Source organism: Osmerus eperlanus, chromosome 27, assembly GCF_963692335.1.
Source record: "Osmerus eperlanus chromosome 27, fOsmEpe2.1, whole genome shotgun sequence".
Taxonomy (NCBI): domain Eukaryota; kingdom Metazoa; phylum Chordata; class Actinopteri; order Osmeriformes; family Osmeridae; genus Osmerus; species Osmerus eperlanus.
Window position 1 is genome coordinate 3,581,212 of NC_085044.1, and position 12,693 is coordinate 3,593,904.

Here is a 12,693-nt window from a genome sequence, read left to right on the forward strand (position 1 = left end):
TGTTTAGTGGGGGCCTTATTCAGCGAGAGAGATCTACCCTGTCTCGATCAAGACCTTTGCTCGGTGTGTCCATAGCTGAAGAGAACAGGGCCCACTTGTCTAAGGTTCAAACCAAGACTGGCAGACTGAAGGGAACCTGGTGGGTCTTAGCTCTGCTGAATAGTCGGGGTATTATGTCGTAATGGGGCTTGGGTTATTATGGTATGGAAGCAGGGGAGGCCGGATCTGAGCAGAGAGCCTTAACTAGCTTATTGTGTTTCAAAAGAATAGGAATTATGACTAATTTGAAAGTGGAGCTTTTTGCGATTAAACGTGGAGAGCCCACAATGGTGAAACGGTGAAATGTAGTCCTCGTGTACTTTTGGACTCGCACATTCACAGTGTATGACGTTCAACCAATCTTTTGGGTTTACCTCAACTCAACCTTCAACCACAAACCACTCCATATGGTGCATATTGCATCTCCCTCCCTCCCTCCCTCTCTTATTCTCTCTTTTCCACTCTCCCCCTCCCAGCTCTCCCTTTCCTAGCTGCTCCAGCATAAACAAGGGTGATGATTGTTCTACCGAGTGGTGTAATTTCAAACTCAGACTTTGGCCTCTCTCTCCCCCTCCCTCTTTCCTCTCGTTATTTCTTTCTCCCCTTCTCTCTCTCTCTCTCTCCCCCCCCAGATAAAGATTTTAGTTCTATCACTTGAGCCGAGATTAGATTTAGTTGGGAAATGAGTAACCGAAAAGTCTCCCGTAAGCATCAAGCCAAATCACTGCCTGAAGAGATGACCAGTGAAGTAAGGAAGAGAAAGAAATTGGGAATATTGACGTCGTCACTCACTCCCGAGGCCGCGGTGACATTTACCCTCCGGATCAATGCGCCCCCTCGCCGCTCGTCACTCCGCCCCTTCCAACTCCCTCACCTCATATTGGCTGGCGACCGCCACGGTGCATTTTAATCAACGCTCTCTCACACACACACACAGAATACTTACCCATCCATTTTGCTGACAGGGTAAATAGACGCTCGCTTCTGAAGCTCTCCGCAGCGTTGATGAGCAGACCTGGTTCAGGACCACTTCCGGACAGTCATCTCACGATGGGCCGGATCCACCTGCTCCAAATACACGGAAAACATTATCCAACAAATCCAACCATTAAGGGTTTTCAAATCCATAGTCGATGAACAGCCATTCATCGAGAGATATCGTGTTCAAAAGTTGCACTTCATTCATAAAAAGAGGAGTATTTTTAATAAAAGGTTTCATGTGTTTGTACGTTCTGTGAAACTGGCTTCCTGAACTATCACCTTTTCTCCCTGTCCCATGGCTTTCTGATATAAAAATAGCAAAGCGATAACTGAGAGAAAAAGCAGGCCCCATCTGATCTATGGCGACATCTTGTGTACAGAAATGATATAATCCTAAATGTTTACAGCAGTCAATAACCTTATTGGTGGTGACGCCACAAATACGGGATATATGTTACAGCAGGGGCGTAGACAGAATGTTTTTTGGGGGTACTTCAGGCACTACCGATACTACAGAGATAGTCTGCTGATGTGCTGAGTGAGATAATAGCACTGACGTTTTAGAATTAGACTTGCACAGGGTCTAGTATGATGGAGGATTAATGAATGATCTTCCTGCTTTCATTTAAAGAGGCACGGGTCCTGTTCTCCCTGAAGGATGATTTCTCTGAAGAGGACATCGGCCTAATCGGTTTGTTGTAAACATGTTTGAAGACACATCACAAGCACTGTTATCTAGGACATTGTATCGGGCGTTTGACCAACTGGTATTTAATTGGGTCACACATTCCTGCACCAGCCACATCTAGATCATTACCTTCATCCTCACATCAAATGACAGCGCTCCCAAACCACCCCAACATGTCCATGTTACGCTCACTTAGGTTAACCGCATACTCACAGATTACATTTTCAAAAAAATCGTTTGGAATTTACGGAGCGTGGCGTTCAGTATCAGGCCGGCGTTGACTCATCAGTTCGACGAGAAAACAACCCAGTCATCATATCACCGCAGCTGTGCCTCACCCTCTCCCCACAAGCTCCCAGAACACCCAGGGAAAGAGGTCATCTGTAAGCACAGTTTCATTATTCAATTTTTTTTTTTCCCTCTGCGAGATGTTAAATAACATGGAGTCCATTCACCTTATGTCTTCAATATTCCAGGGACGAAAGGAGGACTTGAATCCTCTTCTCTCAGTCTTCCCTGGTCTGTCCTCTCCTGCGCGTCATCCCTTCTTTCCGTCACGTACCGTTTCCCCTCCCTCTGGCCCGTTCTACCTCTTTAACTTTCTATCTTTTCATCCATCTGACAGCCTACTTCTCCCCGCATGTAGTCTTCTTTTGCTCAAGTTTCTCCACTTGTTGCATTCTCTCCCCTCTGCTCTGTTCAGAGCGTGACGCTGGATCGTTTGCTGAGACGGAAAGAGACAGGGGGAGAGGGAGAGACAGAGCCTAACAAAAAAAGTCTGTTTGAGAGAGAGTGAGGGAGAGACAATATGAGAGAGAGAGAGAGAGAGAGAGAGAGAGAGAGAGAGAGAGAGTGAGAAACAGAGAGAGAGAGAGAGAGAGAGCAGCCTTGGTGAGTTGTGAGAGGATCGGTGAATGTCAGGTCCTGAGGTGATAACTCACATGAGAGTCCTTCTCCAGAGTTTAGGGAGGACTCCAGGGAGCATCTCAATGCTTGGATTGTCCTCTCCTTCTCTTATGGGACACAGGTCCCAGCCACTGACGTACATGAACCTTCACCCTTCACAAACAACTGACCCCCCCCACGCACCAGAGTCAGCACACACTAACTGTAAACAAACAGAGCCTCACACTCAATATTTCAATGAGCTCGTCAACTTCAAAAACGATTTACCATTCCACGCCAAATGCGGGTGTGGATTCGAAGTGATAACATGCTTGCTAAGTCACACAGGCATACACTAATAACCGAAGTTTTTGGAGCCGAGTGCATCAAAATGTGTGTGGGTTCATGTGGGTTGAATTATAATACAACGTTCACATTCTTTCAGCCCCCCCTCCCTCTCGCTGTCTCTCTCTCTCTCTTTACTAATCTCCTGAGCTTCAAACTGCAGCCAGCAGCTCTGTTCAGAAGCAGGCAGATGGAGAGATGGAGGGATAAAGGGTGGGAGGGAAAGAGGAGAGCGGCCGGTATGAAAGGAGTCTGTGTGGACGAAGTCAGTTCCAGGGGGGGGTCTTATTTCACTGTGACACTGGCCAAACGGACTCGCCGTAAACAAACACCGTTGCCACGGGGACGGGATATGAACATCCACCGGTTTTCCCCCCTCCCTACCTGGGGGGGGGGGTGTTCAGAGAGAGGCTCAGAAGTCTGCAAGCGTAAGCCTTACATGGCCACCCCTGATCAATATCTTCCCATCGGGACACAATGGAATTGGGGCATAAATGTCCTTTGCATTCCCCAGACTATATAGACAGGAGCCAAGTATTCAGATTCTTACTCTTTACAGTCAGACAAGGTTATTTGACGATACTGCAGATTACTTACTGGTAGTGGAAGGAAGCAAGTCTAGACTATTGAGACGAGGTGCAGCCGGGCTGCCAACCGACAGGCCACCCAGTCTGACAGAGAGGCAGAAATAATGGATGAGGCGAGGCAGAGAACAGAGAAGGGCTCCCCTGAGAGTTGACGCAACCTAGACAACACACATCTCTCTCCGATGTTCGTTTCATGTGTGTGTGTGTGTGTGTGGGAGGGAGAGGTTCAATGACAGAGAATGCTGAGGTGGAAGACCACACACTTTATTACAAATAAAATATAGGACACACTCTTTGAACGAAAGGTTTGGAGAATGTTCGGGAGGGGAATGACATTGGAGTTACTGCCACCTCCGTCACACCCACCTGATGGAATGGGCAACGGAGAGCCAAAGCATCACCACCACCCTGAAGTAGCAGCAGTCAGATGATGCGCTGTAGAGATAGTCTTTTGAGCATATCCATGACTGAAACGGCTTTAGAATTTGTCTCTGACCCCACAAGAAATAATCCCTCTGCATGGATGCAAGGTAAGTCCATAGTCACCTGAGTCCAACTTCGAGACAAAAGGACAAAACGATAACAAACAAAAAATTAAGACTTTAAAAGGTAGACTCTTCCCATGGGTTTGCTCGACTCCATTTTCTGTCTCTCCATCCCGCTCCTCCCACCCACCCACCCTCTCCCCTCTCTCTCTCTCTCTCTCTCTCTCTCTTCCTACTCCTCTCCACACCCCTCTCTCGGGTTAAGAGTTTACACGTCTGGGGTCCTGTTCCTCCACGCTGGCTCGACGGCCTCTGTCTCCGAGCCTCCTGAAGAAGGACACGATTCCGGAGGCGTCCGGCCTCTCCAGGTGCCCCTCTGTCCCCGGCCTCCCGTCCCCCCCCGTCTCCGACCCGGACTTCGACCTCCGGGCCGCCCCGCGCCTCTGGAACAGGTCCCCCAGCGAGAAGCTGGGCGCCGGAGCTCCCCTGGTCTCGTCGAGGGAGTACGTCCGGAGGACGGGCGCCCAGGACGCGGCCCTGGGAGCCGGGCAGTCGGGGAGGGATGACGAGCCCCCCTCGGAGCCTCCCTGGGGGTCCGGCGGGGCGTTGGGAAGGCTGGGGGTTTTGCTACGCCTGGGGGAGAACGGGGAGAGGTAGCAGAGAGGAGACAGGGGGCGGAGTTCCTCCTCCGACATCACCCTGCCCTTCAGCAACATGGCAGACGGGCAGGTGCTGGAGGGCCGGGAGGGGGTGACGGGTAGCGCCCAGATGCCCTCGTCGAGGTACTCTCCGTGCGAGGTGAAGGAGTGGCGGCGGCTTGGGGTGTGCTTGTTGTGGCGCTGGGGGGTGCCCCTCCGGGGGGAGGGGCCGGGGCTGAGGATGGTCCAGGGGGAGCCCAGGTTCCCCAGGCTGTTCCGGAGAGCCAGGTCCACCTCTCTCATCTCCTGGGGGCGCGGGGTGGACGGGGCGGGGGCCGGCGTGTCTGGAGGGAGGCGGGATTCGGAGTCCTGGCTGGCGAGCAGGTTGCCTCGACTGTTCTGGAAGTGAAGCACCTTCCTGGACACCTCCCTTATCCTCTGGGCCTCCTCCTTGTTTTCCCTCTCCTCCTCCTCCTCCTCTTCCTCCTCCCTCGTCCCCTCCCGCAGGTCCGGCCGGGCGCCGGGCGTTTTCCGGGCGGGCCGGCGCCGCCGGTCGGAGCTGGTCGGCGTGCGCTTCTGGTCGATGGAGGCGGCCCTCTTGTAGCTCGTCCGTAACCTCTGACCCTTGGGGGTCAGCTTCCCCTCTGCGCCCCCCGCCGCCTCCTCCTCCGACGTCTCCCTCACCTCCTCCCCGACCTCCACGCCCTCCCCGTCCACGCCCGCCTCCTCCACTCTCCCCACCGCCTCCGGGGGGCTCCGGGGCTCCCTGGTCCAGCCCTGCCTCCGCCTCCGCAGCCTCCCCGTGTCGCTCTCCATCTTGGGCGGAGCCTCCATCCCTCCGCCGGTCCCGGCCTCCGCACGGAGGGGTTGGGCGTGGGCGACGGCGTCCGTGGGGGAGGGCGCGACGGGGGACAGCGGGCCGGTCCGGCGCCTGGCCAGGCGGGAGGAGAGGAAGGTGTGGAGGACAGACTCCAGGCCCGCGGCATCCAGGTCGGTGCGGGACGCCGAGCAGGTGGCGGTGGAGCGGCGCTTGGCCACGCTGAGGCGTTCCCTCTTCAGACGCCTCTGCTCGGCCGCCTCGCGCTCCCGGTTCTCCTGCGGGGCGGGGTCACAGATTCTCATCGAGGTATGCAGCGGATGTGGCATTTATAAATTATTAGCAAGTCGAGAGTATGAAGGGATAGGAGTTGCTGTAGGTAGACTGCGTAGGAGAGAGTTAGAGAGAGACAGAGACAGATAGAGAGAGTGTGACAGTCAGGCTCCAGTCTCCCGTGTGTGTGTGTGTGTGCGGGCGTGCGCCCTGCGCCGACCTGCACGGCTCTGTTGAACCTGTCGCAGAAGCAGTGGAAGATGAGGCAGCACTCCTCCAGCTGGAAGGCCCCGGGGTCCTCGCAGAAGAACTCGGCCACAGCCCGGCTGAGCGAGCGCAGCTCCATCAGGGACGCCTCCACGTCGGCCAGACGGGCCTCCGCCCGCTGACGGTGCCAAGGACACGGTCACACACACACACACACAGTGATGCCGTTTCACACATACAACACCGTGCAGTTTCACACACGCACAAACACCCCACCATGCGGTCTCACCTACTCAACACCATGTAGTGTCACGCACGGCACCACGCAGTTTTACACAAGCACACACCATCATGCTGTTGTACACACACACACACACACACACACACACACACACACCCACCCACCCACCCACCCACCCACCCACCGTAAAGTGTCACACATACACGACACACACGCGCCATCGCTTCGCCCGCAGAAACCTAACGTCCTGGGAGACGACTGGCGCTCGCTCAAGACAACGTCACGCATGACGTCACACACGCCAGCGATCGGGGGTTCCAGGACGCCTCACCATGAGGAAGGTCTCCATCTGTTGCTGAAGGTCTGGCTGTTTGTTGGCCTCCATCTTGGCTTCCTTCACCTTCTTCACCTCTCTGTGGAAGTCCGACTCCACTTCCTGTTTATGGATCCTGACCATGCATACAAAACATCGAAACAAAGATGGCACTGTCTAACGCCCTTTAACATATTCACCGGATTACCCTGAACCTTATAGTCTTTCAGCAAACATGGCCTACCTTGCAGCCATTCCAATGTGTTCCAACTGGCTGGGAAAGTCCAAAAAGGCCACATCAATCTCCTGGGCTTGCTTGTAGAGGGAGGAACATGGCAAAGTTAGAGGCAGGTGATAAAAATCAGTCTACAATGAGCTACCATGGCAACGATGCTAAAGGGCCAGTTATCCAGTTTACCATGGCAACGTAGTGCATGAGGTTCATTCCAGGTTTGTTGGCCTTGGTGTCCACAAGCTTGAGGAGAGATGTCATTCTGAAGCCAATGGCACTGCCTGCATAGCCACCCTGAAACACACACACACACCGCTTTCAAATACCTTGGGTGTCCTTGATTGTACTGTGGTGGTTAAGACCAATCACAGGATCTGTCTCTGATAGGCTAACGGTGAGGCTAAGGGGAGTGGCCCAGGGGTGCTGTGTAGGTGACAGGTGGGCGGGTACTGACAGCATTCATGTAGTTCCCAGCCTTCAACACCAGGCGGATGATGGAGTGGAGGTCGTCACAGTCCAGCAGCTCTGGAGGGAACAGACACACAGACATGGAGAGAGAGGGGTAGAGAGAGGTAGAGCCAGAGAGAGGTATAGAGAGAGGTATAGAGAGAGGTATAGAGAGGTAGAGAGGGAGAGAGAGCCAGAGAGAGTCAGAAAGAGGGGGAGATGGAGAGGGGAGACAGGCAGGAGTGTATGTGTGAGAGACAGAAAGTTGGAGCAAAGGAGGAAACGCAGAAGAGAGAGAGAGAGAGAGAGAACGAGAGAGAGAGAGAGAGAGAGAGAGAGAGAGAGAGAGAGAGAGAGAGAGAGAGAGAGAGAGAACGAGAGAGAGAGAGAGAGAGAGAGAGAGAGAGAGAGAGAGAGAGAAACGTGTGTGTGATACCGTTGGCAGCTGTACTCAGGACAGCGATGGACTGCTTCAGCTCCTCCATGAGGGGGAAGAACTCCTCTCTGAGCATCAGCGTCCTCAGACGCTCCTCGTAGCTGCACACGAGACAGGAACCTCATCATCCTCATCCTCATCATCCTCATCATCACCCTCCTCATCCTCCACATCCACCCTGACCCGTATCAGGCCCAACCCAGATCTCCCTGGCTCTTAAAACATCGAGAACCCCCCCCAGCATCACCAGCATCACATCCACCCACCATCATCATCAGTACTACCCCCCCACCACCACCACCACGGGCGTCACCATCGTCCCGCCGTATCTGCACTCACGCTGGAAGCCTGACCAGCTGCACCATGAAGTGATCCGCCTCGGGGAGCAGGGAGACGTCGCCCCTGAACGCCAGAAGCTGCTTGATCTGGAGAGACACCCAACGAGAGCATGCGATCACTACCCCCTCTCACTGCAGTCCAGACCTGTGGCTCCATTCAGACTGCTGGAGCCCACGTTGTTCCTGTTTTACTGCACCCTCTACAGGCCTGGAGGGCTAAGGTACCTTATTTGGAAGTTTGATTTGACTTAATCCATTTCGTCACTTTGAACAACTTGTCCACCTGGACGTTGCCTTTGTTATCGGTGCACACGGCAAGGACAGTCAGAAAGGAACAAACTCTGTCTCGCTCATAAAAGTGTGACGAGAAGGTCACGGGCGCAGACGTCAAACCCGCTCCGGCTCCCTCACCTCCCCTTCAGCCTCCCTCACCTCCCCTTCAGCCTCCCTCACCTCCCCTTCAGCCTCCCTCACCTCCCCTTCAGCCTCCCTCACCTCCCCTTCAGCCTCCCTCACCTCCCCTTCAGCCTCCCTCACCTCCCCTTCAGCCTCCCTCACCTCCCCTTTAGCCTCCCTCACCTCCCCTTCAGCCTCCCTCACCTCCCCTTCAGCCTCCCTCACCTCCCCTTCAGCCTCCCTCACCTCCCCTTCAGCCTCCCTCACCTCCCCTTCAGCCTCCCTCACCTCCCCTTCAGCCTCCCTCACCTCCCCTTCAGCCTCCCTCACCTCCCCTTCAGCCTCCCTCACCTCCCCTTCAGCCTCCCTCACCTCCCCTTCAGCCTCCCTCACCTCCCCTTCAGCCTCCCTCACCTCCCCTTCAGCCTCCCTCACCTCCCCTTCAGCCTCCCTCACCTCCCCTTCAGCCTCCCTCACCTCCCCTTCAGCCTCCCTCACCTCCCCTTCAGCCTCCCTCACCTCCCCTTCAGCCTCCCTCACCTCCCCTTCAGCCTCCCTCACCTCCCCTTCAGCCTCCCTCACCTCCCCTTCAGCCTCCCTCACCTCCCCTTCAGCCTCCCTCACCTCCCCTTCAGCCTCCCTCACCTCCCCTTCAGCCTCCCTCACCTCCCCTTCCTCGGGCAGCAGCTTGCAGAGTTCCTTCAGCTTCCCCGTCCCGAAGCGGAGCCAGTTCCCCTGGCGGATGTCCTCCAGCACCTCCTTGACGGGCCTGCAGGGGGAGCCAGAGACAACCGCCACACAGTCACCAGACAGTCACCGCAGCCAAGACACCAAGGCTCCCACAACAGACCAACCCAAAACGTAAATGGCTATGGCGTTCAGATTAAACGCACCCCGCAGGCACCCTGCGTAGTTTCAATTGCAGCGCTTTGCATTGGGCACACCAGAGCACACTGGTGCACATAGGAAATGGATTTGGTAGTCAAAATGAAAGATGAGTGAGACAATGATAAAGGATTGCGAGTGTCCCAAGCATCATACTGTATGCCTTAGGAACACCTTGGGTGAAGGGAGACTGCTACGGGGAAAGCTAGGTTGAATATGTGATCCTATATTAGTCTGAAGTAAGGCAGAAGCGTTTCTCCAATATGGAGGTAGATCAGACGATGATCCTACCTCTTAATATTTGTTGTTCTGTATTTATTCATATAAAAAAAATACATGTATATTTTATCGCCAAGGCAACTGCTGCGATTAATCGGCCTTTAGATATACAAAAACATCTGGAAGACACACTGGCTTCGACAATGCATCTGGGCTGAAGTCAAGTGTGACAAGGTCATTTGTGAGCATGTAGCGGTGAAAGTTACAGGTAAGTAGAGTGTTGTCATTTCCTCTATGACGGACTTCAGATATGGGCAGCGCTCGCTAAGGCATGACACAGTGGAAGTTTCTGGCAGTGGCTGGACAGGCGGATAACTGACTGATTCAGACGCTTGATGGAGAAGTCGTCCTGCACAGACTCGCCTCACATCCAACCAGTCAGCAGTGCATGTTTGTTTGACGTCTTTTCAAATTGACTTCCCTTTTTAACAACGCATCTCCTAAACTCTGTCTCGTGGCATAGCTCGTCCCCACACCTTTTCACTTGACTTCTCTTTCTAGAAATGTCACCTTTCCCCCTTATCAGCTGTTCCTTCTTCCGGCACCTTCTCGTCTGTGACCATGTCCTCACCTCTTAAACTGCTTCAGAAAGATTCCCACATTCATGCTCTTCTTGGAATTGAGGATTGCGACCTGAAAAAAAGAAAAACCATTGACTTCATTTTTTTTTCGGCCACAAAGTTTACGAAGCAGGGCTTTTACAGCCAAATGGCCTACACTATGGGGAAGCCGATCTAAGCAATCATCATTTAAGTATTGTTAACATTTCCAGACTTCCTCATTTATTGTGCCGTTTCTATGGGAACAGCTGAGGATTAGTTCCTATTCAGTGGAGGGTTTCCAAGAGAGGCGGAGCATTTAAACGTGGAAAGCTAACGAACCCACACGAAACGCAACCTAATGATTGGTCAGGTTTTGCATTCGCTTACATCACAGCTTTGTGTTCAACAAGGAGCTCACGCACACCTTTTGTGAACGATGGAATCAGCCCTTACAATAGCCTTATCAACAAGCCTATGTGTCATTCTAGGTGGGTCCCATTTAATAAGAATAGCTCTATGAATAAATAACAATATTTTATCATGTCACTGTGTTGGGTGGTTCTGAGGTATCTAGTGTTTGAAATCCCAGTTGGAACATACCTTGGGGGTAACTAGGTGTTCCACGCCTCAATTAAATAATAGATTTATTTATTTACTAAAACATAGCAAAGAGATGATGATGTGCTTTAAATAAAAATAAAAACCCTTTACCTATGGATTGTGTTTTAGGAGACCATTCCTGACAACCACGAGCCGACACACACACACACACACGTCCCAGTGGGACTGCTCACCGCCTGAGGGGCCTGCAGAGAGGGGGCCCGGCCCCGGACGCTCTTCTGCAGGAAGCCGTTCTTGTGCTGGGAGGTGCGGCTGTCCGCGTGGCTGAACAGCTCCTCGATGCAGCGGGTGTCCAGCACAAAGTCCTGCTGCTTCCCCCGGCACGTGAACACGTTCCTCTTCCCCAGCGCGCTCTGGCACGGGATGGCATCCCAGTTGATGCTCCTCATCTTGGAGCGCCGCTGCACGCTCCGGGAGAAGGAGGAGGAGTCGGGCGCCGGCGGGGGGGGAGGGGGCGGGGGGGGCAGAAGCGGGGGCGGGGGAGGAGGGGGGGGCGGCGCAGGGTCGGGCGATTCGTCCAGCGTGTGTGGGGTACAGTGGGAAGGGTCGCGGGGAGGAGGAGGAGGCGCGGGGGGCACGAGTACGGCGCTATCCATCAGCATCTTCTGGAGTCGAGACTGCAGCCGGTAACTGTGAAGAAGAAAACAACGTCTGATGAGGAATGAACTGGCACAATGATGTACGATTTAGAAAAATGCCAATGCAGGTTCTGTCAACTCCCATCTCCTCTGTTACAAATGATACTTCTGTTGTTGTGTATGGTCTACCTAAACTTTCCCAAAAAGTAATTGGATTATTCTCACAACAATGCCAACCAGTCCCCTTCCATACAGAACAGGCCCCTGTCATCACTAAAGCAAACATATTCTGGGGATTCTGGTCACCCCAACAATGGACATTAGACCAAACTGTCATGAAACAAAGTCCAATACGAAAGCTGAGAAACGCTATCTGACACATTTGCATGGTCATATCAACCGGAGCCATGAGAGAAGTACAGTAGCTTTGTTGAAGTCAGCAAAAGTCCAACAAAAATATATTAGGAGCAAAGATGCCTTTGAATATTGAGACTTTCTAAATGTATTGGGACTGAGAAATATAATCATTCTGTGTGATCTTCAGCAGAGTTCAAACGACCCACATATAAAGAAGATATAGCCTAGGGAACAAAAGAGGAATTAATTAAAACACATTTGTGGAAGTTTGACCTCTAATATTTACTAATAATAATTTACACCGTATATCTTAAGACATGTATCGACGTCGATAAAGGCCACATTATGTAATGTTCAAACAACAGCAAACAGCTATCCCCTATGGAGCTGCACGATATGAAATGCGGTTTTCCTGACTTTGATTATATTGCATAGCAATTAGCCTGGCATCGCCAGACCCATTCGCGTATTTTAAGGGGTGTGTATACTTACCAAATGCTGTCCACAATCAAACAAACGGAGTTTTCTCTTCGACTTTTCAAACTGCTGACGAGCTGACACCGATACCGCTACCCTTCCTAGCACTCAAACTCACCTGCGCTGAGCGCACGCGTGCGCCTGACTATCAATTAGTCATATCGCACTCCGGGACTCAGATCACTGATAATTTAGCAAAATCTCAAATCGATTGGAAAGAAAACAGTTGTTTGTGTCAGGTCAAATATCATAGGTCATTTAATCCTGTATCGTAAAACTACAATGTGTGTTTCTGGTGTCAAATCAAAAGTAGGCTGATTAATACTGCAAGAGAGAGGGAGAGAAATATGCACTGACAGATAAAGAGAGCGAGAGAAGTCAAAGGTTACGCATTAGATGGAAGAATTTCAAATGCGTTAAGCCTTCCTCTCTTGGCTTGTCTGTTATGTGAGACAAAGAAAGATAAAATAATGTGTGTAGAGTTTGATCTAAACACGATATGATTGGTGTATTGATGGATTCGGATATTAACATTCTTTAAAATTCTTTAAAAGTAAATCTCTCCAGGTAGTGATTACTATAATATCGATCCCTAAAGGGCAGATA

At 52.3% G+C, this 12,693-nt stretch overlaps 2 protein-coding genes across 2 annotated transcripts in view; both read right to left on the reverse strand.

Moving 5' to 3' along the window:
* The window catches only part of trim3b (tripartite motif containing 3b), a 27,784-nt gene extending 25,566 nt beyond the window's left edge, over positions 1–2,218 (reverse strand). Inside the window, exons 1-2 of the mRNA XM_062453343.1 lie at positions 2,164–2,218; positions 986–1,104 (exon numbers count right to left, since the gene is read on the reverse strand). The gene's annotated coding sequence lies outside the window, so the exon portion shown is untranslated. The remainder of the gene's footprint in view (positions 1–985; positions 1,105–2,163) is intronic.
* Positions 2,219–4,237: 2,019 nt separating this feature from the next.
* fhdc3 (FH2 domain containing 3) lies at positions 4,238–12,483 on the reverse strand. Its single transcript, XM_062453310.1, has 12 exons — positions 12,103–12,483; positions 10,849–11,292; positions 10,084–10,145; positions 9,015–9,117; positions 7,954–8,039; positions 7,615–7,715; positions 7,186–7,256; positions 6,918–7,025; positions 6,744–6,814; positions 6,518–6,635; positions 5,959–6,123; positions 4,238–5,743 (listed from the first exon to the last, which is right to left on the reverse strand). The coding sequence occupies exons 2-12, from the start codon at positions 11,275–11,277 to the stop codon at positions 4,271–4,273; spliced, it is 2,787 nt and encodes a 928-aa protein (XP_062309294.1). The 5' UTR covers positions 11,278–11,292; positions 12,103–12,483; the 3' UTR covers positions 4,238–4,270.
* Between the last annotated feature and the right edge of the window lie 210 nt (positions 12,484–12,693).